Source organism: Notechis scutatus, chromosome 1, assembly GCF_049901735.1.
Source record: "Notechis scutatus isolate UNSWTSFEM ecotype Mainland chromosome 1, rNotScu1.2, whole genome shotgun sequence".
Classification (NCBI taxonomy): Eukaryota; Metazoa; Chordata; class Lepidosauria; order Squamata; family Elapidae; genus Notechis; species Notechis scutatus.
The window spans coordinates 85,839,499-85,861,073 of record NC_142009.1 but is presented as its reverse complement, the minus strand read 5'-3'; the positions used below and the strand labels follow the sequence as shown (position 1 = coordinate 85,861,073).

Genomic DNA, 21,575 nt, shown 5'->3' with positions numbered 1-21,575 from the left:
TTTCTTAGCAAGAATAAGCAAGTGGTTTCCATGATCTTCTGGGTATTATTGTTTTTTTTTAACTTCCCAGTCTAACCGACAGCTGTGAGACTATGCTAGGCATGTAGGAGATCTAGTTATGAGCTTTGAAAGTCTATTTTCTATAACTTTCCTTTTCTGTTCACAGACTCAGTTTGATATAGCTGTTGCAAGTGAAATAATGGCAATATTAGCATTAACCAGTAGCCTGTCTGATATGAAAGAGAGACTGGGGAAGATTGTAATTGCTAATAACACAAAAGGGCAACCTGTGACAGCAGAAGATTTGGTATGTATTATTTATTTATAATGTTTTTATAATGTTTCAGTGGTTGACAAGCAGCAACATAATATAAAATAATACAGTAATCATAAAAAATAGTCAATTTTATCAAATAATAATACAAGCAAACATGAAATAGAATAGAATAGAATACTTTAATGGCCAAGGGATTTGTCTTGGTGTAAATACTGTCAGTATACATAAAGAAAAGATACATTCGTTAAGAATCAAGAATCATAAGGTACAACACTAAATGATAGTCATAAAGTACAATCAACAATCAAATCATACTAGGAAGCAGTCAATATAATTTGTAAGGATACAAGCGACAAAGTTACAATCCTACAATCACAAGTGGGAGGGGATGGGTGATAAGGAATGATGAGAAGATTAACAGAAATAGTAGTGCACACTTTGTAAATAGTTGAACAGTGTTGAGGGAATTATTTGTTTAGCAGAGTGATGGCTTTCGGGAGAAAAACTGTCCTTGTGTCTAGTTGTTCTGGTGTCCAGTGCTGTATAGCGTTGTTTTGAGGGAAGGAGTTGAAACAGTTTATGTCCAGGATATGAGGGGTCTGTAAATATTTTCACAGCCCTCTTTTTGACTTGTGCAGTATACAGGTCCTCGATTGAAGGCAGGTGGGTAGTAATTGTTTTTTCTGCAGTCCTAATTATCCTCTGAAGTCTGTGTCTGTCCTGTTGGGTTGCAGAACCAAACCAGACAGTTATAGAGGTGCAGATGACAGACTCAATAATTCCTCTGTAGAACTGTATCAGCAGCTCCTTGGGCAGTTTCAGCTTTCTGAGTTGGCACATAAAATCATAAAACAATACCATATATAGTGCCAGACAAAACCTCATCAGTTCCCCAATACTGCTACCTACATATGTCTCTGTCCCCAAATGCATGCTGGAAAAGTGAGGGTACAAATCTTATAGCTGGCAGGAGTGCAGGAGCACAGGAGCTACTTTCCTGTTAAAAACATCTTCTTCAAACACTATATCTTAACAAGGAATGGAAAGCAAGCACTCTGTATAAGCACTCTATCTCTTTAGGCTTTGTTTAGAGTACGCAATCTCAATCAGCCTTTAAGGCAATGTTGGCAAACCTTTTCAGCACTGAGTGCCAAAATGAGAGCGGGCGCATGAGCATTGGAAACTGGAAAAGCATCTCCCTGGCATGCACGCAGGAGTGCCGGAAACCGGAAGAGCAGCTCCCCAGTGCACATGCATGCCAACCACCTGGTTTTCTGGTTTCTGGCATACATGCGTGCGTGAAAACCATGTGGCCGGCACACATGGACACACCAGAAACTGAAAACTCAGCTTCCTGGTGCACGCATGCGTGCCAGGCAACTGCTCTTCCGGTTTCCTGCACTCACGCACGTAAAGAACACACGCGCCGGAACCCAGAGGAGCAATGGGCAACAGCTGGCGTGTCCAGAGAGATGGCTCTGCATACTACTTCCAGCACGCGTGCCATAGGTTCGCCAGCTCTAAAGCATGTAGGATTTGAAAGGGAATCCCAACATCTTGAAATGCACCTGAAAATATATCAGCAACGGATATAGGATACATGGTGGAAAATGCCAAGACTACTGCAAATAGTAAAGAACAGTTTTCCCTGTTAATGTGCAGAGCATTCCATTTTGCTTTTTTTTTTTTTTTTTTTTGCATGAGCTTTAAGCATGCAGTGTTTTTTGAAAATGTTTTTTGGGGTTTAGAAATACAGTGCAGCAGGGGATAACATGCTACCTACCTATTCATGAGCCAGTTGCTCAGACAAACCAAACATTAATCTACATGCATACATTCTTCTTGCTTTTTTTTTTTTGAAAAGGACTTTAACCACTTTGCTTTCCTGTTGCTTTCATCCCTCTTGGGGTAGAGAACATGGGAGAGCTATCACAAGTAACTATTTGTAGAACATTAGTAACAGTATCCTCAATGTGTATATTTTGATTAATAGAAAAGTAAAGGTTTCCTTGTCCAGTCATGTCTATCTCTAGGGGAGTAGGGCTTAACTCTGTTTCTTGGCCAAAGGAGCCAGCATTGTCTGAATACATTTTCCATGGTAATGTGGCCAGCATGGCTATTCTCCAAAGTCACATAGAACACTATTATGTTCCCACTGAAGTGGTACCTATTAATCTACTTGCATGTGCATGCTTTCAAACTGTTAAGTGGGCAGGAGCTGGGGCAAGTAACAGGAGCTCGCCCCATTTTGGAGCGCTCGGGTCTTGAACCTGGACTGCCAGCTTTGCAGCTGACAAGCTCTGAATCTTTAACCACTGACCCATTGCAAACCCCTCCCCATTTTGATTACTATTAGCATATATTCAAATGTGAATTTATTTTTTAAAATTACTTTGCTCTGTAATCTTTTTCATAAGTTTTTACAATTCCTAATTTAATATTCAGCCAAAACCACTAATTCCTTCTTTCTTTTATTTCATTCGGATATGAATAATATTTAATATACCCAGCAACTCTCTTTGGTCTGAATTTTTAAGAGTGCTATATCACATCTTGAGCATAATGTAATGAAATCTAAAATACACATTGGCCGATGAAAACCAGATGCTGCAAGGAATGGAGATGGGAGGAGGCAGAGAAGGGAAAGATAAACTGAATGTTTAATAAATGCAGAAGCTCTTTTCAAAAGTGTAATGGTTTTTTAGAAAGCCTGCCTCAGTAATGGCACACTACAGGGTTTGTTGCCAAAATATGATGTTCATTGAGCAGTCTTAAAGACTAGATTGCAATTTGGCTGCTATATCATAACAAAATGTTTGATGGATTGATGCTATATCTTCATGGTAAATTAAACTGGCACTCTCAAGATAAGTATTTCAGCAGCTTTAAGGAATATTAAATAAATATGTACCGTGTTTCTCATATAATAAGGCCGGGTCTTATTTTTTTTTTTGAGCCCTGAAAAAATGGCTAGGCCGTCTTTTCAGGGGTGACTTAATTCCCCCCCCTTGCATCTTTGGATGGGCGGGTGGCGACGGCTTGGATGTTGACCTCGGCATTGATGGGGCACTTCGTATTGGGGTCAACGCAGGCAGCACCATATCCGGGTGTGCAACAAAAGTATTTCCTAACGGCAAGCCCCCCCACCATTCCCCCCCATTTCGCATGTTTTAATATAGGTCTTAATTTGGGGGGAGGGGCTTAATTTCATTTCATCCCTATAAAACATGCTGGGACTTCCTATTGGGGGAGGCCGTATTGTTGGAGAAACAGGGTAGCTATTTATATAGTAATGGCATTTATCAAGTTACGTATTTTAGAAAAATATAGAAATACACCTACTTAGTAATTTATTCGTTTTACAAAGAATGTACAGATAAGAATATTTCTGCAACCAAAACACGTGAGGATCAGTCGTAAGTCACTTTTTTTTCAGCCCCACCATATCTAAATGGTTGTTAAATGAATGGTTATAAGTTAAGGGCTCTTAACTCTTTACAATGAATCTAAGATATTCTTTGAAAATTTCATTAAAAATTGAAACTCAGCTTTAATCTAAAAGGCCCAGTGTTGGACAATTACTAAATCATCAGACAAATTATCTATATATGAAAGCACCTGCAAAAAAGTTGGGCAGCTTGGAAGTCAGTTGCAGATTTTAAAATTAATATTATTTGTTTATGTGCTATCAAGAAATTGTCATCTCTTATTGATCACATAAACATGGCAAACTTTCAGATTGCTACTATTTTAACAACTTATAGTGGAAGGAAGGAAGGAAGGAAGGAAGGAAGGAAGGAAGGAAGGAAGGAAGGAAGGAAGGAAGGAAGGAAGGAAGGAAGGAAGACAGTCTGCTCTTAGATTTCAGCCAGCTATTTTTAAAAACGTGCAGATTAATGCAATGCCCTATTTGTCTTACAGCTTTTCAGCTAATGTTGAAAGTATGCTACTTCTATGCTTGAATTTGCATAAATCAATAGCAGCTAATGAGAGAATTAATTAATTGTCTTTACTATAAATTGTGGCAATGAATTCAATTTAATTCTGTTCTGAGTGAAAAAGACCATCCATTTGTATAGCCTATATTTCTTGTATTACATTGGATGACCGTAGGTTCTGTCATTATAGGAGACTGAGAAATAAATTTTTCCAAACTAGGTATGATTTTAGTGATCCAACTGCCTTTTAAGAAAAATGATTAAAAGCCCCAATGTTGCTGGTAACTGTAATTAATTAATTAATTAATTAATTAATTAATTAATTAATTAATTAATTCTTTATGGCCAAGTGTGATTAGACACACAAGGAATTTGTTTTTGTGCATATGCTCTCAGTGTACATAAAAAGAAAAGATACATTTGTCAAGAATCATAAGATACAACACTTAATGTAGTCGTAGGGTACAAATAGGCAATCAACTCATACTAGGAAACAGTCAATATAAATTGTAAGGATACAAGGAAACAAAGTTACAGTCATATAGTCACAAGTGGGAAGGGATGGTGATAGGAGTGATGAGAAGATTAATAGTGATAGTAATGCAGACTTAATAAATAGTTGAACACTGTTGAGGGAATTATTTGTTTAGCAGAGTGATGGCGTTTGGGGAAAAACTGTTCTGGTGTCTAGTTGTTCTGGTGTGCAGTGCTCTATAGCGTCGTTTTGAAAGTAGAAGTTGAAACAGTTTATGTCCGGGATGTGAGGGGTCTGTAAATATTTTCACAGCCCTCTTTTTGACTCGTGCAGTATACAAGTCCTCAATGCAAGGCAGGTGGGTAGTAATTGTTTTTTCTGTAGTCCTAACTATCTGTTGAAGTCTGTGTCTGTCCTGTTGGGTTGCAGAACCAAACCAGACAGTTATAGAGGTGCAGATGACAGACTCAATAATTCCTCCGTAGAAAGTTATATAACTTCCCAATCCTTATTTCTCTTTCCCATCTCTACAGTGTCCATTTCAAAATGGGGCATAATCCAGGTTCCAAATCTTGCCTCACATTTTAATAGGAAAAGCAGTAAGGCTTTAACAATTGTAATATCGTAATACGCTGATAATTTCAGTAGTAGCTGCTCCCCTCCCCACTCCTCAAAAATAAAATTTGTTAGGAGAGACTGGTTGCTGGAATCTTCTGGTTCTTCTAGATTTTCTTCTGCTGGCAGTTTATAAGTGCCCTCACAATATCTGCTGGAGGTGCTTGCTCATTAATAAAATGCTGGCATGGGAGGCAAAGAGTTACATACTACTAATTTATCAGAATCTTAGCTGCTACCTCCTTCACACACATACTTACCTAGCAGGATGCTCCGTATTGTCCTTATTTACTTTTGTCCTTTTTAATAATAGCAGAAGGTGAATTGTTCAACTCCAAAGTTTGAATACAAATCCCCATCGTTTTTATTTCCTCTGAAAACTTGCAGGGCCCATTTATGTTCCCGAGACACTGACAGTTTTACAATATAGATAGGCTGATGTTTTATAGGCGGGACAAGAAACTTGCTAGACATTTTTTGAAAGGTCCAATGTACATTCAAAATCCGGAACATCAGGTTGAAGACATCAGCAATGCGGATTATAGAAGGCAGCATGAATGAGCTAGACAACTATTTTTCTTCAAAAGAAGCACACACACCCCTTGAGTTTACAAACACTACTTTTGATTTCTCCTGAGCCCAACACAATCTAAGGAAGATCTTGGGATCTTGGGAAAAGTAGTGGTCTTAAATAATGTCAAGTAATTGAACCACATAATAATGTCAAGTTATTAAACCACATAACTCTTTGGTGACTTGTGCCTTGACATATTTTAACATTTGGTACAGGTTATTTCTTTGAAAGTATAAATGTTGTAAAATCAGAAATTTATTTGCGGTTTATAGAAATTGAGGCCATTTTTTTGTCTTGTTTCTTTTAAGTTGTGATACCTTCATACTGTAAAGCTAGAATAATAAATTTATCCATTCTAGGTTTTTTTGTTTTTAGCTAAATTACTTGATGCCTTGGGTTAGTTTGCTTGAACTTCTTCTTAGTTTCAAATAACATTAACCTTAAAAATAAAACAAAAATCTCTTTGTTTTAGGGAGTAACTGGTGCTTTGGCAGTTTTGATGAAGGATGCAATTAAACCAACACTGATGCAGACTTTGGAGGTGAGTCCAGTCACCTGTAATCCAAGGTTCATTTCTTTTTTCATAAGTCTAAGTTGCCAACATATGTTTTCAAAGTTTTGAATATCTTAAGGGTGCAATCACTGCTATTCATCCCCTAGAAAAATGGGGTTCACTCACAGTACAAATAGTGTTGAAATAATAATATGAACCCTTAGTTACATACACAAAATAAAACATAAAAAGCTAGGAAATACAAATGCCATTTGCCTGCAAACCCCATCTTCAGTTATAGCACTCCTGCTGTGTCTGGAAGAGGAGGTTCAACAGTTTTCTTCAAGAAGAGGGTTGAAACTAAGCAAATTTTATTGGTGTGATGATCCAAAGAGTGAGGGCAATTATATTGAAAATGGCTGCCTCAGAGGCCTGACAACTGACAGAATCCATACAGATGAGATCAGAAATGAATTGAATCTATTTAATCTGGCTGGATGGGCAGATAAATATAGGAGAAGATGGTCCAGGTCCAGAGTCAAATAGGACATTAAAAATGACAGCCAGCACCTTTAATTACACCTGACATCAATGCATGTCCTGAAGCAATGAAAAGTGAAGCATCCAAGCTTTGCCCAGGCTGCCATATTTCGGACCAGATGTAGCTTCCAAAAGCTCTTCAGTGGCCCTTTGTAGAACATGTTATGGCACTTGAAATGGAAGATGAGTAGCCTTGAGTGACCCTGAACAGGTCCTCTTGGTCCAGGAATAGTTTCAAATAGCACACAGTGTGTAGTTGTGCAAGAGCCCTCCAGCCACAGTTGCCTTTTGTTCTTCAAGTAGGAGCTTTGAATCTACGTGAACCTCTAGTTTGTAGACAACCCCTGTGTGAGAGAGAGTATAACCCCATTCAGATGGACTTTCTCTGGGATCATATGATTCTATCATGGAGATATTTAGTTGGAATCTGCTCCTCCCCCAGAAGAAGGATCCTGGCCCCCATCCACAAGCACAACCAATTTGCTTTCCATGTTGTGCCCCACCTGCAACCCGCAGAGACCTCCAGAGACAGCAAATTATTTAAGGATCTAACTGAGCTACTTTTAGAGCTGTCTGCAGTTGCATTCCTCTCAGAGGAATTTTACATCAATGGAATCAGTTGAGAACCCTGCAGATCTAAGAGTGAAAAAGAGTTAGCAGGTACTCTATTACATTTTTACTGTAAATGCACATTTTACATTTTGACTTTCTATCTGTGAGAGTCAATGTATGCATCCAAAGAAGGAAAATTCATTTTATTATGTGATGTTTACTCCTATATAAGATGGTACACGTTACAGCCTGGTGTACATGGTCTAATTTTAAAAATCTTGAGTTATGACAATGAGTTGATTGAAGGAAAGGGCTTAGTTGCAGTTCTTAGCAGTTCTGTACAAAGAGAACCAGATGGTGGCGAGGGTGCAGTTATGGATTATAAAGTAAGGTAATGAATTCTACACATTAATAATGAAATTGTTATGACATAACTCACTAAATGAACCTGGATTTGCAACAAGAAAGTTTAATTATGTGTTTATGTGTTTAATAATACACCACATATGACACAATCAGTAACATGGGATTGCTCTAGAACAGAGTTGTCAAACTGGCAGTCTGCGGGCCAGATGCGTTACGTGCAGGCCACGCCCACCCTAGCTCCACCAATGGGGAAAACATTGCAAAACGTTATGTGACAGCAACATGATGGCACGAGTTTGACATCCATGCTCTAAAAGATTGATTTATTATACCAGTAAGAAGATTGATTATATTATATCAATAAACTACTTCCTTATCTATGTCAGTTGTTGTAAAATTTAACCAAACGATTGCTCTCTTGTTCTTAATGCCACGTTGATTTAAACTTTAGTATAGAATTCAGTATGTCTATCTGTTCTTATTATTTTCTTCTAGGGTACTCCAGTTTTTGTGCATGCAGGACCTTTTGCAAATATTGCACATGGCAATTCTTCAGTTTTGGCAGACAAGCTTGCCCTGAAATTGGTCGGCAAAGAAGGATTTGTAGGTGAGAAAACTAATATTATTTTAGCATACTGCTGTAGGTCTGGAATAATTTAGTCTGAAATGTATTCTTAGGGATGAATGTCCAACTATATATTATCTAACAGCATTTGTTTGTGAAATTTTCAGTTTGGTTTATTTATTTATTTGGGATTCTATATTAAAACATTAAAATTCTGCTGATATTAGAGACAGTAAAATTAACGTTATTAAAACAGTTTTCATAAGAACATGGAATACACATTAAAGAAATACTTTCTAAGCACTTCCATAGTGCTCCAGAGCAAACCAGATGAAAAGAGGACTGTGAATTCCACTGTTTCATGTAGTCTTAGTGAAAGGGAAGATAATATTTCTGCTTAGATAGGTGTTTTCGGTCAATGATAGATCGTAGGCTTTGTTTTCTGGGAACCAACATGGCAGATACCTTCTCTGGAATAGATCTTTCCATTAGTAACTCTCCCATACATAAGAAACCCCTACCCCCCATGAGATAACTTTCTTAGGATGCCTAGGACGTTAGGTTTTCTAACATCCCTTGAAAGCTTTGGGCTTTCAACTAGTTTTATGTCTGGTGTTTTTAGCCTCTGCTGCTTTTAGCACCTTTTTTAATTGACACTGTGTTATTACGTGTTTCTATTGATTTTAGCTATGTTTTACTGCTTGCCACCCTGAAAGCTCATTCTATATGTATCTGCAACAATCTGTACTGATAATTTGTAGGTGCCTGCTATGATTTGGGGGTTTACTTATTTTGCTGGCATAAAATATTTATTGGTTTAAACTAAGAATGTTTGAGAAAATAATAACAAGATAAATCATTCTGCAACTATTCTGAATTTCCAGTGGATTCCTGATTTACTGAGTTGTTCTCTGGAGTTTTCCCTAACATAGTAAGATATTTCCTTATTTAAAAAAATTCAGAGGAGTGGATTCACACATGAAATATATATGATAAATTAATTCTTCTTTTGCAACTGAAAATAAAATGTATTGGCTCGTAGTATCCATGTTACTGAAACACTGCATATAGCCTTACAATTATTTCACCCTTATAAAGTCTGTTGGAATGGTCTGTAACTGAAGAATAGTGATGCCATGAATCAAGAACAGGAATAGACATATAAATGAAACCAAATAAAAACAGAGAAAAACAGTCACTATTTAGAATTTAGGTAAGTGTATTGTATTTTGTCCTGACCTGTTTGCTTTTTATCACAACCTTTGTCAAGGGGAGTAAATTACAGATTTAATTCTTTTAATATAGACTTTAATATAGAAGTGAAGGGTGTTGTATTGTTTGTATAAAGCATACAAAGATCCATAACTTCTCCTCTTCCCCTGACTCCTTTGGCACACAGGCCTTTTCTGTTATTATGACAGCAGATAACTGGATAACTTTTGGCAAACTTTTTCAGCATTGTAAACATCAGTAGAACTGAGCCTTTTTCGGCTGTCCAAATAATTTATTTGCTTTATGATACAGTTAAATTGATCATTGAAATAAAATACCTCATGATAGTTGCTGAGATATCTATGTAGCATGCATATAGTTTATTATGCCTACCCGCACTCCTAAATCCGCAACAGGTTTATAAATTACCTTGTAAAAAAAACACTGCAGCCTCAATGTTTAAGTGAAATGGATGCTATCCAAAACATTCTTAGAAATGTAAATGGGTTTGCTGTATTTCTTTTGTGATGGCTCTTTCTCCAAAAAAGGAAACAAAACCTCAGTTGTTCAGCTGTAAACCTCTTTTGGCAACCTAAGCACAAGTCTTAATATTTGCATTGTCCTAAGTTGTTTATAGCTGTTTGTGTTTGCCTGACTTCACAGAAAATTCACTATGCGATGAGTATTCTAAAGAGAGAATAGAATACTTGTATTGGACACACAAGGAATTTGTCTTGGTGTAAATACCCTCAATATACATAAAAGAACTCCTAGCTAGAGTATATTGTGGTGTAACAGTGCCTCTCTACTATTTCTTTTTCTAATCAATAAAATATCTAATGATTTCTTAGCATTATTTTATCTTAAATTAAGTTCTCATTTCCTGGCTTTTGGATCAAATATTAATTAAGAATTGTGTGTAAGGAGAATCATTGCTCTCAGTATTTAGCTGCAATTTAATCTCATTTCCCATTGCATTTCAGATAATAGATGGTATGAAAAAATACTCTATAATTTACAGAGAGATAGTACTACAATGTTGATGACGACTACTAACTCCCGTCCAGTTATAACATATAAATGATTTTAATTATTCAAAAATACACATAAATGTACTATGTAAAAAAAACAAACCCTCAAGATTGGAAGACTGTTTCCTTTGTCTCTGTAATATGTAATGAACCCCAAGCTTGAAAGTCATTTCCACGTGGCCCACAAAATTCAGGCAAAAACCGGGGACTTCCGGTTTGTCGGCTTCGCTAGCGGCAGGGATTCACGATACTGCGCGATCCCTGCGGCGCTAGCCGTTTTGGTGCCTCCGATCCAGACAGATTTGGAGGCTAAGGCTGCCCTGCAGGGGTGGCTGAAGACAGGGGGGATCCGGAGAGGGGTTTGGGGGTGTTGCAGACCCCCTCCCCGGCCGGCAAAACCCCCTTTTCTCAAGATGGTGCAGCGGCGGTCCGTAATGGCCGCCACAAAGAAGCCGGCAGCTGGGTAAGAATGTGCAGGAGGAAGAGGAGAAAGTTTTTTTTAAGTGAAAGTTTTTCTTGGCTGACCCAGGACTTTAAGACATATTTAACATCCTGAAAATTATGGCTTTCTGAATGATACTTTCCAGAAGAGAACTGTAAGCGGCAATTTTGAGGTGCTGAAAGGAAAGTTTACTCTCCTTCCCTATGGAATCAACAAATGGATATTGAGAAACTTGTCTTTTTATAGAAAGTTAAAACTTGCTTTCTGTGATAAGTGGGAAGGAGAGGACAATATATATATATATATATATATATATATATATATATATATATATATATATATATATATATATATATATATATATATATATATATATATATATATTAGGTGTTAGGCTTGGTTCGGTATTTTCCCACGTCATTGTAGTTGTTCTTTTAAAGTTGTAGCACGTTTCAGCAGAATCTCATCTGCCATCATCAGGCTTCTGTATTGTGTCCGTCTGTGAGTCAGACTTTTACAGTGGTTTCAGATTTGAATTTGGGGCAGCCTATTGCTGTGCCAGAATGGTTTTTCTTCATCCTGATTGGTTGGGAGTCTTGGTCTGTGTTTATTGGTCTCGGAGTTTGCTGTGTTCTGCTTGATTGGTGTCTGTTTGAAGACACCAATCAAGCAGAACACAGCAAACTCGAGACCAATAAACACAGACCAAGACTCCCAACCAATCAGGATGAAGAAAAACCATTCTGGCACAGCAATAGGCTGCCCCAAATTCAAATCTGAAACCACTGTAAAAGTCTGACTCACAGACGGACACAATACAGAAGCCTGATGATGGCAGATGAGATTCTGCTGAAACGTGCTACAACTTTAAAAGAACAACTACAATGACGTGGGAAAATACCAACCAAGCCTAACACCATACATGTAAGTACCCAGCGAAAACTTAAGAAAACATATATATATATATATATATATTAAGATCTTGTTGGAGGAGATGCCTTAAGGATTTGAAGACTGAAATTTATTGCAATAAGGCTTTAAAATACAGATTTGGTCGTTTTTTTGATTGATATTACCCCAGGAAGAGAAAGTGAGAACTTTGTTTTGGCTTGGACTGAGTGGTGACTTTGGGATTTTGGGACTGTTCTAACTTTTGAAACATCTTGGTTGTTGTAAGAAGAAAGAGGAAAAAAAAGAAAAGAAAAGATTTATAATGGCTTTTTCCGTTGAGGAACTGAGAAAAGAATATGAACAAACAAAAAGAGAGGGCAAGGACGCTGTAAAGGAAGCTTTTCTCTTTTTAGAAATGGCGCTTGCTATTTATCAACAAACACAACAACAGATGGAGGCAGCAACAGAAGAAGAAGAAGAAGAAGAAGCCATCTTTGATGAATCTCAAAATTTAATTAAGAAAGAGAGGAAGGAAAATGAAGGATGTGTATGTATGTGGGAGAATTAATAAAACCTTGCAGGAATATAGAATGAGAATAATGGTAACCAAGTCAGAGAGAAATAGATGATAATTATAAATTGGATAAATATAGAGAAAAATAATAGTAGTGAAATTGGATAAGAGTAAAGAGTAATAAAGAGAAATTGGATAAGAGATATTTGTATGCTCATATGGAAATGGTCTAAAATAGAATTATATTGTATAAAATAATGTTTTATTTGACTTGTAAAATTTACAATGGAAAGAGGTTCATGTATTAATGGTTAATGATGGTTTGTTTGTCTTTAAAATTAATAAAATTTGTTTTTTTTAAAAAAAATTCAGGCAAAAATCACACCATTGTGTCTATTGAGAGGATTTGGTTCTGAGGAGAGAGAATTTGGAAAGTAAAACTAAATTCAGATTCAGGAAGATGTATTTCCATATATTTCCTTGCTCCCTGGATATGTCCAGAGACACAGTCACCATACGGGCTGTTAAAAAAAATCCTATTCGAGGATTTAGTATAGCTTTCCCTTGGAGAAAAGATGAACTCTTTTGCTCTGTAGCAACCAGTCATTTAAGCAGAGGTAGGAAATCGTGTCTCTTGGTAAGACAGTACGCTAAACCTTTTAGAAGAGGTTGATTAAATGTATAGCTTACTTAGCTATCAATTGTGTACAGCTATTAAAATTGATGCCAGCCACATATCCGAGGGAGATGGGCAATTAAGAAACATGAATGAATGAATGAATGAATGAATGAATGAATGAATAAATAAATAAATAAATAAATAAATAAATAAATAAATAAATAAATAAATAAATAAATAAATAAATAGAATTGTAAAAAGGGGGAAATTGAAGGAATATAGATTTTTTTCTCTGTCTATATTCTATTTTCTATGCTTATTTGAATTGTTGGTCCTTAAGAAACAATGTAGTGTTGAAGGGACCAGTTTAGAAACAGTATATCACAAAACAATAGAAAAGATTGCAAACGAAGAAAGAAAACATAGAATTTTATCTGAAGACTAGCAATTATTCATAAAGGCAGTGGTTTATTTTCTTTTGTTTCTTTGCCATCCACTTCCCTAATAAGTCATGAGTACAGGTCTGCAAATAATTATTTCTTTTAGGAAATAATCTTTCCAGAATACAGGGCTATAATTTGGAATTACATCATATTTAAACAAAGATTTCCCAAACAACCTTATCTCTTCTCAGGCCAAACACCATAAAAAGCTGGATTATTCCTTGAAAAAAATGTTAATAACTTTATTTTTTGAGAGACAAAAAAAGAAGGCCACAGCTTGATGTTTCCTGTGGAACATTGGGGTTTCTTATGGCTGCTATTTTTCTGTCTGTTTTGAAGGCAGTCTTGATGTGATGCCTGTGTAGTATCTTCTTATAATATATAGACTTAATATAAGAAGAAAAATAGCAGCCATCCTAAGAAACCCCAAAGATAAAATTGACCTGGAAAACCAAGGCATATATGAAGTCCCCTGTGCATCATGCCCTACCACATACATTGGACAGACCAATAGAAGAATAAGTACCCGCCTAGATGAACACAAAAATGCAGTAAAAAAGCTGGAACACACTTCCTCACTAGTCCAACACACGAAAGCCACAGGTCATAGCATCGACTTCAATGGCACCAAAACCCTAGCCACTATAGAAAACCCCAGCTACAGAATGATCAGAGAAGCCATAGAGATTGAAAAAAGACCTGAAAGCATGAATAGAAGAGATGACTCCACCAGACTGTCAATTATCTGGAAGCCTGCACTCTCAAAGAAAAAAATTTCCACACCACAAGCCAGGCAAACACCTGGGCACGAACAGACCCCCCCCCCACTGATACCTCCAGCTCAAACACACCCCAACCAGGCACCCAGATGAAACCTAGCTTCCTAATAAATGATAGCCATCCGTTTACTAGGAGCCAAGCCTCACTAAAAGCCTCCAGTACAGGAAACACAATGTTGCCAGCCAATCAAGATAAAAAAGCTACAAAACAGACGGAAGATATTAGAAACACCAATCAAGCAGAACACAGCAAACTCCAAGACCAATAAACACAGACCAAGACTCCCAACGAATCAGGATGAAGAAAAAACCATTCTGGCACAGCATAGGCTAGCACCAAATTTAAAACTGAAACGGCTGTGAAAGTCTGACTCACAGACGAACACTATACAGAAGCCTGATGATGGCAGGTGAGATTCTGCCGAAACGTTGCTACAACTTTAAAAGCACAACTATAATGACGTGGAAAAATACCCGAACAAAGCTGAATACCATACATGTAAGTACCCGCGAAAACTTGAGAGAGAGAGAGAGTGTGTGTGTGTGTGTGTGTGTGTGTGTGTGTGTGTGTGTGTGTGTGTATATGTATATATATATACAAAAGCCTGATGATGGCAGATGAGATTCTGCTGAAACGTTGCTACAATTTTAAAAGCACCACTACTATGACGTGGGAAAATACCCGAACAAAGCTGAATGCCATACATGTAAGTACCCACGAAAACTTAATATATATATATATATATATATATATATATATATATATATATATATATATATATATATGTATGTATGTATGTATGTATGTATGTATGTATGTATGTATGTATCTTTGGTTATTTGGGTTTTCTCCCGCGTAAAATTGAAAGTATCTAGGCGACGTTTCGATGAAGTCTCATTCATCATCTTCAGGCTTGTGTCTTCGGCTATATACACACACACACACACACACACACATTTTTACACATATATATCCTCACTAGAAATTTCTCTGGGCAGTCTACAACAATAAAATAAAAATATTAAATAAATATTATTTAAAAAATCATTGTAACTGGGACCCATCAAATGTAGATCCCTTGAAGATGGTGCCCTCCCATGGCATGAAGGGTTTTAAAAATCAACAACGTACATACATAACTTTCTGGCCCACTGTATTCTGCATTAGCTGAAGCTTAAAAAGCTAAATAGAAAATAAAACTAATACAGAACTAATTGTCAGCCATAGACAAAATATTATAGATCCATCCTTCCCTCCCTCTGTCCCTCCCTCCCTCCTTCCTTCCTTCCTTCCCTCCCTCCCTCAGTCAGATTTAGCATATTGTCAAAAGAGCTACTTCTCACAACTCATACCCATCCGTTCACAAAATAAAGGGATTCTCCAGTTCAAGTTAAATATACAGAAGGCAGGAAATGGTAACAGTTGGACCCTAGAATACTGCAACCGTCATAAATATGAATCAGTGAAAAATGTGAAAAATGGTCAGAAGTCACTTTTTTTCAGTGCCGTTGTAACTTTGTAGGGTCACTATACAAACTGTTGTAAGTCGAGGACTACCTGTATACATAATTTGAAAACAAATATTTGATGTGTCAGTTACTTGAACTGCTCTCTCAGTTCCCTCTCTTTCTCTCTCCCTTTTTTTCTCCAAAATTGTTATTTTAAACCAAAAAGAGCTTCAGATGACAATATATTTGAATGAAGAGAGGTCCATCCTCTGTAGCCATCCTCTATAGTTCCGTACAGACACAGTCTCTCTATAGCCCAGCCGCTGTTCCTGGAAAGATTTGCTCAATTATTTTAGAATGTTGAATGGTTTGAATCCTCAAACAGCATTCTATAAAGATAAAGTAATACCTGTAAATTATATGTGTCTTTTTTTTACTTCCAGCCCAGGCTTGTATGATTTAAAACATGCCTTATTATAGGACCACGAGCATCTGAAATATATTAGAAATGTACAGAGCAGAGCAAGTTTATGGAATCATTTGGAACACATGGAAAGATCTGAGAGTAGTACATTCCACAACTGCTCATTTAGGAAGAGATGTGGGGTCAGGTTGTAAAAACATCTAGTTCATTTACCCTTGCTGTTCTAACAAAAAAAAATGTGGGCATCCTTTCAGATGGATCTTGATCCATCCTGGTTTATTTTGGCAGCTGTTGTGTTTAGCGATGTGCTCTTTTACAAGAAACACTGAGCCTTGCTCCCCCAATCAAAATGCCTTGGATCCCTGGGGTTAAAGTTCATGTGCTTCTGTAACTTTGAACTTTTTAGTTTCCCTGCTGACAGCTGCAGAAGGAGAGCTATGTTTACATCGTAGAATTATATGGCCACCAGCAATTCAGAATTTCCATTTCCTCTTGCATTGTTCTGGAATTTGGCGTCCACTATTCCATGTCCTAAAACTTAGCCTAGTGTGCATATTTTCTAGTGCTCTCTTCCAATGTGCTGTTTTGGTTTTTAGTTTTTATGTGTTGACCCTAAATGCTTACTCTGCAAAGATTTGTTTTGTTGAAATCTACCTGTTTATGAGATTTTAATAGTAGATAATTTTCTTATGTTTCATTTTGTGTCCTTACAAGTAAAAACATCTGATTTTTTAAAGGTTTCTTGCTATATTAATTTTGACTATTGGATTCAGACCCCATATGGAACTGTGTTAAGCTATAGCCTAGTGGCGGCTTTCTTCTGTTTGTATATTGTTCTGAGTTTTAGTTTATAATTTAGTAGTCTGTAAAAAATATTTTCTGAAAGCGTGTTCCATGTTAATAATTGCACCAAGAATGTGGGGGATGTATATCATAAATGCTGAATTGTCAGAATGTCTTGGGTTCTTTTTTTTAATTCCCCAGATAGTGTAAGTGGGATTATATGCATTCACATATGTTATCTACTTTAGTGAAAAGAAAAATAAAGGCATTTCCTTTAATTTGTCTTTCCTCCCTTGTCTTATATATCTGTCTCATTATCTCTCTCTCTCTCTCTCTCTCTCTCTCTCTCTCTCTCTCTGTGTGTGTGTGTGTATCTCTCTCTCTCTCTGTCTCTGTCTCTCTCCCTCCCTCCCTCCCTCCCCCCCCTCTCACACACACATTCACTCTCACACACACACATAGAAAGCTTTGTTAAAGGATTGTAATAACTGAGATAAGCCAATGACAGGAGTCAAATGTAGTTTTCATTCTTATTGTTACTCTTTTTTCATATGGAGAGAGAGCTCTTGTGGATTGCAAGAGCCTTCTTTTGGAATGATGATTTTAATTTACACAAAGGATACTCCTTCTATTTTACACTCTACTCTTGGAAAGCAAAGAGGATGGTGTGGGAGCCAAGCTGACCTAATAGGCTTGCTGTGGTTTCTTCTCCTTATATGTAGAATTACATATAGTATGAATGCCTGAAGAGCTTTATACAAACACAGAGCCTTGAAATAGAACATTTATTTAGTTATATCTACATAACCAGCCTCCAGAGTTACATGATTATTAAACAAAGACTACTTGGAATCATTTTTGTCCTACTGGCCTCTATCTGGTTTTATTTTCATTGGCACTCTGATTTGCCAGCAGGAAATAATACAAAAGTGATTGTGTTGAATATTTGAGCACAAACAAGGGTCAAAGTACATGACTTTGGCACATGGCTTTATCTTTACATTTACTCTCTAATTTATTTCCTTTGCAGTTGGTTACCTTCATCCTAGTGGCCTTTACACTGCATCCTGTTTCCTTCCTCTCCCACTAGTCAGAGTGTCTGTACTCCTGATTTTGTGTTTGTCAGACTTGTGATGTTTTCAGTTCCCAGATTCATTGCATGAAATATTTCTGATGTTTTGTACCTCCGTTTTTCCCAATTCAAGCTAAAGTAAATGAGGAAACAAGAAAGTGGGTAATAATATAAAAAGATATAAATGTGGATTGGCTGTCTGAATTTTTTTACCCCAAGTCTTATATTAATTTGTTTTCTGAAAATAACTGTATTTTAAAATGTGCAGCAATAATGTTTTCTGAAAATTATATATATGGGAAGTAAGTAAATATCAGTTCACTGATGAACCATAAGCAAATTTTCCTTGAGCATATTATGACAGCTACTTACTTACGTAGAATACTAATCTTATAGTTCATTATCTGATCCATAGGTTTCAGTTATTAACAACTATTTTAATCAGGTTATTTTTAATCATACATTTTTAAACTTATCATTATTAGGGTGGTAGACGTATTAATATAGTAATAGAGGTGCAAATGTAATATCATGTGATTTGTCTTTTAGCATATGCGGCATTAGTTTGTTTTACTTTATAATTGCTCTTTTAAAATTGATAAAATTTCATTGACTAAATAAATACATCCTCCTATTTACGTTTTGAGTATGATGGTGATATTTATTAATGGCATAGCATATTCATACCATATCTTTTATTCAGAAGCAATTAGCCTGTTTTTAAAAGAATATAATGTTGATGGAGGAATAGGGAAGGAAAAAACAGAAACTCAGTCCTGGGAAAGTATGAGAAAGAAGCTCAAAATAACATTGCTTTGAATCTGTTTGGTATAAAATGGAGTGAAAAGAAAATCTGGCAGGCTTTCAAGATTCTGTTGTTATATGTTACAATAATAAACAACTTTCCTATAATCTGTTTCCTGAACTGATCTGCCTTAAAAGGCTGACATTGTTTTTACGACAGCTTCTTCCTATTGCTTTCTATATATTATGCAGTGTATAATCCTGCATGAGGATTAGAATTCTTTGCATATGGGTATGAGTTGATGGGTAGGTGAGGCAAAATCGGCAAGATGGCAGACACAGCAATTGCAGCCTATTCTGAAGATGCAATGTTGACACGTACAAAAGGGTTGCATTGTGATGCCTCATTTGCCATTTGGCCAGTTTTGAAGCTCCCCAAAGGTCACACACACACCAAGAATTCCATGATGTGGCTTTAGGTAAGATTCTTTCTTGGCCACAAGCCCTCAGCCATCAATATAAGACCGTTTCAGAATTAATGTCGTGAAGTTTTCACCAAAGAGTAATGGGTTAGAATCCTTGCTTTGAACAGATGCATTGAAATAATTAAACTTGTATTAATAAGTCCATGTGGTTTCAATAATTCTGTTTAAAACTTAACTAGATTCCAGCTGATGTATGATGTACTTTTAAGACAGTTTATCATGTGAACATCATGTTTCTGATCATGTAGAGATTTTCCAAACTGTGTGAAGATTTGGTAAAGCCTCTGGCATGTGAAAGTGGACTGAATTGGCAAACTTTGTGCAAAAGAGGTTTCTCATTATGTGAAAAGAGCTTTCTAGTCCGGCCTTAATGATGAGTGTACATCTTCAGGTTGTAGCTAAAGTCTGGTTTTAAAAATCACTCTCTGTGCAGGCTTGTTGTTGTGGGGGTGAGGGTAGGGAAAGAGAGGGTAAAAATCCATATATGTTTTTCTGAAGGAAAAGAGAGGTATAAATCTAAGAAGTAAGCAACAAATAACTATTTGCACTAACTAATTATTTGGCTGTATAATACCAAAACTGCTGTAATAGCACATTAATTTTAACAGTTGGATGATTTCCCCCCCTTAGGAATGGGTACATGATATATGGACATTGTGTAAATGTGTACAACACAAATGTTTTTTTTAAGGCTTTGATTGAAATTTCTAGTTCTCTCCCACTCTTCTTTTAAAATAAAAGCACTGCCTATTCCTGTGAAAACATGGTCATTCATGATGAGGTGTCTGTATAGATGAAGCTACTTGTGTATATACTAAACTGTGATAGCTCTCAAATAGCTACATTTCTTGAGTTCACTGATCCACCCTAACTTAAATTAACCCTTTAATCTTAATAGTAACTGAAGCCGGTTTCGGTGCTGATATCGGAATGGAGAAATTCTTCAACATCAAATGCAGAGCTTCTGGCTTGATTCCCAGTGTGGTTGTGCTTGTGGCTACAGTGAGGGCTTTGAAGATGCATGGAGGTGGGCCAAATGTAAGTGTCTCTAACCTCTCAAATAATAGAATAAATCTTCAGAACTTTTTAAACCCCTTATCATTTGAAATAAGTATAAACATTTCAGTTCTGGAAGTGGTTGAAATGACTCCTAGTGCATTGCAAGCCAATTAACAGTCTCTTTCTCTGAATTGTCAAGAGACAATAGTTTTAGAGCTAATTAAAGGAAGGCTCTCTACATGACTTAAGAAGTTTAGGAAATGGAATAAAATCTGCTTGCTATTTTTTTACTTTTCCCCCCCACCCTTGTAGTTCATCCTTCACATTGCAATAACTGGCTCGTGGTCCCACAGTTTGAACCCACTGCTAGTTCCTAAGGCTGTTTCCTACATCCCCTTAATTATTTCTTTATTTAAGCCAGCTATGGGTACATTCCAATCAAAGTTAAGAACCTTGATCTGTTAAATTCATTCGGAGGGAATTATTAACTGTATGGAATTTAAAAATACTCAACTTGACTAAATTGCACCCAATTTCTTTATCTTTTTTTAATTCTGATTGTAGCAATACTTGGAGGCACATATATATTAGAGCTTATATTTTCTGTCTCCCCTCCCAAAATTCTTGTGTCTTCTTTCAGCCTGTCATCCAGGCATGCAGTCTGGCTTTTATCTTTTGATTCCTCACTTTTTTCTTTCATTTAATTTTAATTTCTTGTTTGAGCTTGATCCTTTCCCCCCTCCCCTGTTTCCCAATATTTTTCAAATTTCTGTGCCACTGGATGCTGATATTTAACTACAAATACTAATTGTTCCAAGATTATATGCTAACTACTTTGGTTATAATCCACCATTGGCTTTACATCTACATCTTGTCTCTATTTTTGTTTCTCCTTTAGTAGTACTTTTTTAATTCACTTCTTTATTCTTCATTCCTAAAGCTACTATATCTGAGCTGAAGATGCCAAAGAATTACAGAAAATTCTAACTCTGCTACCTTCTAATGTCTGCCCAGATTTGTCCAACAGCAATCTTTCACGTTAATACTTTAATTTTGTGCTAAAAGTACCACAAGTCTTGGTTTTTACATCCTTATTTTTAACATCTTTCTTCAAATTACTTTTTCTTGATTCTTCCCTCTCCTCTCTGTTGAAAATGTTAACATTTTGCAAATGTGCCCCGTTGCTTCCACATTGGGAAGTGTAAAGTTCATTCAACTTGGTGGCATGCAGCTGTAATATATAATGTTATTCTGGATGCAGCCTTAATCTTTGTACTCTCTTCACCTTTTTGG

The 21,575-nt window shown here is 36.5% G+C and overlaps 1 protein-coding gene across 1 annotated transcript in view; it reads left to right on the top strand.

Moving 5' to 3' along the window:
- The window catches only part of MTHFD1L (methylenetetrahydrofolate dehydrogenase (NADP+ dependent) 1 like), a 131,987-nt gene that overhangs the window by 57,056 nt on the left and 53,356 nt on the right, over nt 1-21,575 (top strand). Inside the window, exons 18-21 of the mRNA XM_087970117.1 lie at nt 167-307; nt 6,352-6,420; nt 8,326-8,437; nt 20,182-20,321. Coding sequence (XP_087826243.1) covers nt 167-307; nt 6,352-6,420; nt 8,326-8,437; nt 20,182-20,321 — 462 coding nt within the window. The remainder of the gene's footprint in view (nt 1-166; nt 308-6,351; nt 6,421-8,325; nt 8,438-20,181; nt 20,322-21,575) is intronic.